The sequence below is a fragment of the Triticum aestivum genome, chromosome 6B, assembly GCF_018294505.1.
Source record: "Triticum aestivum cultivar Chinese Spring chromosome 6B, IWGSC CS RefSeq v2.1, whole genome shotgun sequence".
In the NCBI taxonomy this organism is placed as follows: Eukaryota; Viridiplantae; Streptophyta; class Magnoliopsida; order Poales; family Poaceae; genus Triticum; species Triticum aestivum.
Window position 1 is genome coordinate 623,635,369 of NC_057810.1, and position 2,034 is coordinate 623,637,402.

Here is a 2,034-nt window from a genome sequence, read left to right on the forward strand (position 1 = left end):
TTCTAGATATAAATAGTTTTCTCTATAACTTTGGTCAGAGTTTGCAAAGTCGACTTTTAGAAAAATCTATGCGCACTATATTATGAAACCGAGGGAGCATACAATTGGATTTTAGGAGATTTACAAAAAAGATGGATATATGTACTAATAGTATACAATTTGGGCGAACCAACCTGTGGTTGGACGGTAGAGGGACTGTGGTATTCCTAGCCCACCAGGATCTGGTTCTCGAATTTATTCTTGGATTTATTTCAGTATTTGCTGCGATGCGCATTCAGTGGGAGGAGACGTTCCCGTCGACGACGAGGTGCCTACGGTGACTTCGTAAATTTCAAAATGATATGCCGGCTCAATCATTCGGAGGTGCTCAGTCTTTCGTAGATGCTCATGGGGGTAAGGTGTGCGTGTGTGTTCATAGAGGTGAGCGTACGCGCGTGTATATGAGCGTTTGTGTCTGTACTGTGTTCAGAAAGATATACAATTTGACTTCATAAGATTCGGCAAAAGTCCGATAGTACCAGTAGTATATATACAATTTGATACTACGTAGGTAAAATCTATCTATTTTAAAACATGATTGTGTGAACAGCTCAAATATCGTCGCAACCAGCCGTCAGCAGTGCCTAATCAACCCATGCAAGGCATTTCCTCGCTCACTCGCCCGTTCCCACGATAAGAACGTGATCGCCGTTTCAAATGCGCGTGGACTCCTATAAAAGGTACCGCACCAAACAACGTCCAACTTCGGAGCACGAGAACTCAACCCACACACAGCGCCCGCATCCGTCGTTCTCCGAGGAGACGCAAAACTTTCTCACAAAACCCGTCATGGCACCGAGGCTGGAGCGCGGCGGCAGCGGCTTCCAGCTCCCGAACTCCGAGCTGGAGGACTCCCTCTTCCTCCGCGCCCTAATCTCCGTCGTAAACGGAGACGCCGTCGTTCCCACGCTGCACCTCGAGCCGTCGTCCACGCCGCACATTGCCGCTGCAGTTCCGGCCTGCGCCAGCTGCGGCGTGGACGGGTGCATCGGCTGCATGTTCGTTGCTGCGGCGGCGCCGGCCGGCTCGAGCAGCGAGGGCGAAGGATGCTCCGCCGCGAGCTTTGTGAAGGGCGGCGGCGTGGGGAAGATCACGCGGAGGAGGAGCTGGAGCAAGTTCAGGGGCGTGAGGCAGCGCTCGTGGGGGAAGTGGGCGGCGGAGATCCGCGACCCGCACCGCGCCGTGCGCAAGTGGCTCGGCACCTTCGACACCGCCGTGGATGCCGCCCGCGCCTACGATCTCGCGGCGCTCGAGTTCCGTGGCCACCGCGCCAGACTCAACTTCCCAGACGTGGCCGCGTCGGCGTCGGCGTCGTCGTCTGTTTCCGATTCTTCTTCGGCGGCTGCGCAGTCGTACAACTTGCCGGGCAGTCCTCGCGAGAACTGGGCGTCAAAATGTTTCGTCGCGCCGACCGGAGTAGGTAGGACAGGTGGCGAGGGAGCAGAAGATCATGATGCTGGATGATGACAACTTCGTGATCCACGTTTGGATAATTTATTCATTCGCATTTCTGAAAGGATGTTGTTTAATCAGAATCGATGATCAGTAAGCATGGCGACCTGTAGTCTGTGTAGCCGCCGCCAAAGCCAGGGCACGTGCTTCAAAATTTGCCCCTCTCCTTTCATGCCCGTGACGCAACTCCCTCTTCTTCACGTTATTAATTTTCCCGGGTTAACTTTTTTTCTGACAATTTTCATGAGTAGTCCCTGTGTAAAGAAATATAAGATCGTTTAGATCACTACATATCGATGCAACACTTCCATTTTAGACAAAGCTTGCTTTGGGACTGTGGATACACGACCTTTTCGAGGACAATGTCCCCTTGAAGAATACTCGCTCTTTAACTCGGAGTCGTAGAAGCTAGTGTTGTCTTGCTTGCTCGAAACGTGCTTGAGGAGTGATGTGTCTCGTATTCAAGCGACGTTGCTTCAGAGAGCGACCACCATGGAGCATCTTAAAGTGGAGTACGACGACTTCTGCTCCAAGAGAGACATA

General features: G+C 52.2%; 1 protein-coding gene across 1 annotated transcript; it reads left to right on the forward strand.

The window, feature by feature from the left end:
• The first annotated feature begins 758 nt into the window (after nt 1–758).
• Nucleotides 759–1,780, forward strand: LOC123134588 (ethylene-responsive transcription factor ERF109-like). Its single transcript, XM_044553808.1, has one exon. The coding sequence runs from the start codon at nt 829–831 to the stop codon at nt 1,501–1,503; it is 675 nt and encodes a 224-aa protein (XP_044409743.1). The 5' UTR covers nt 759–828; the 3' UTR covers nt 1,504–1,780.
• The last annotated feature ends 254 nt before the right edge of the window (nt 1,781–2,034 follow it).

What these genes read in the sequence shown, in the direction of transcription:
- LOC123134588 (XM_044553808.1), top strand. Translation starts at nt 829, where the DNA reads ATGGCACCGAGGCTGGAGCGCGGCGGCAGCGGCTTCCAGCTCCCGAAC.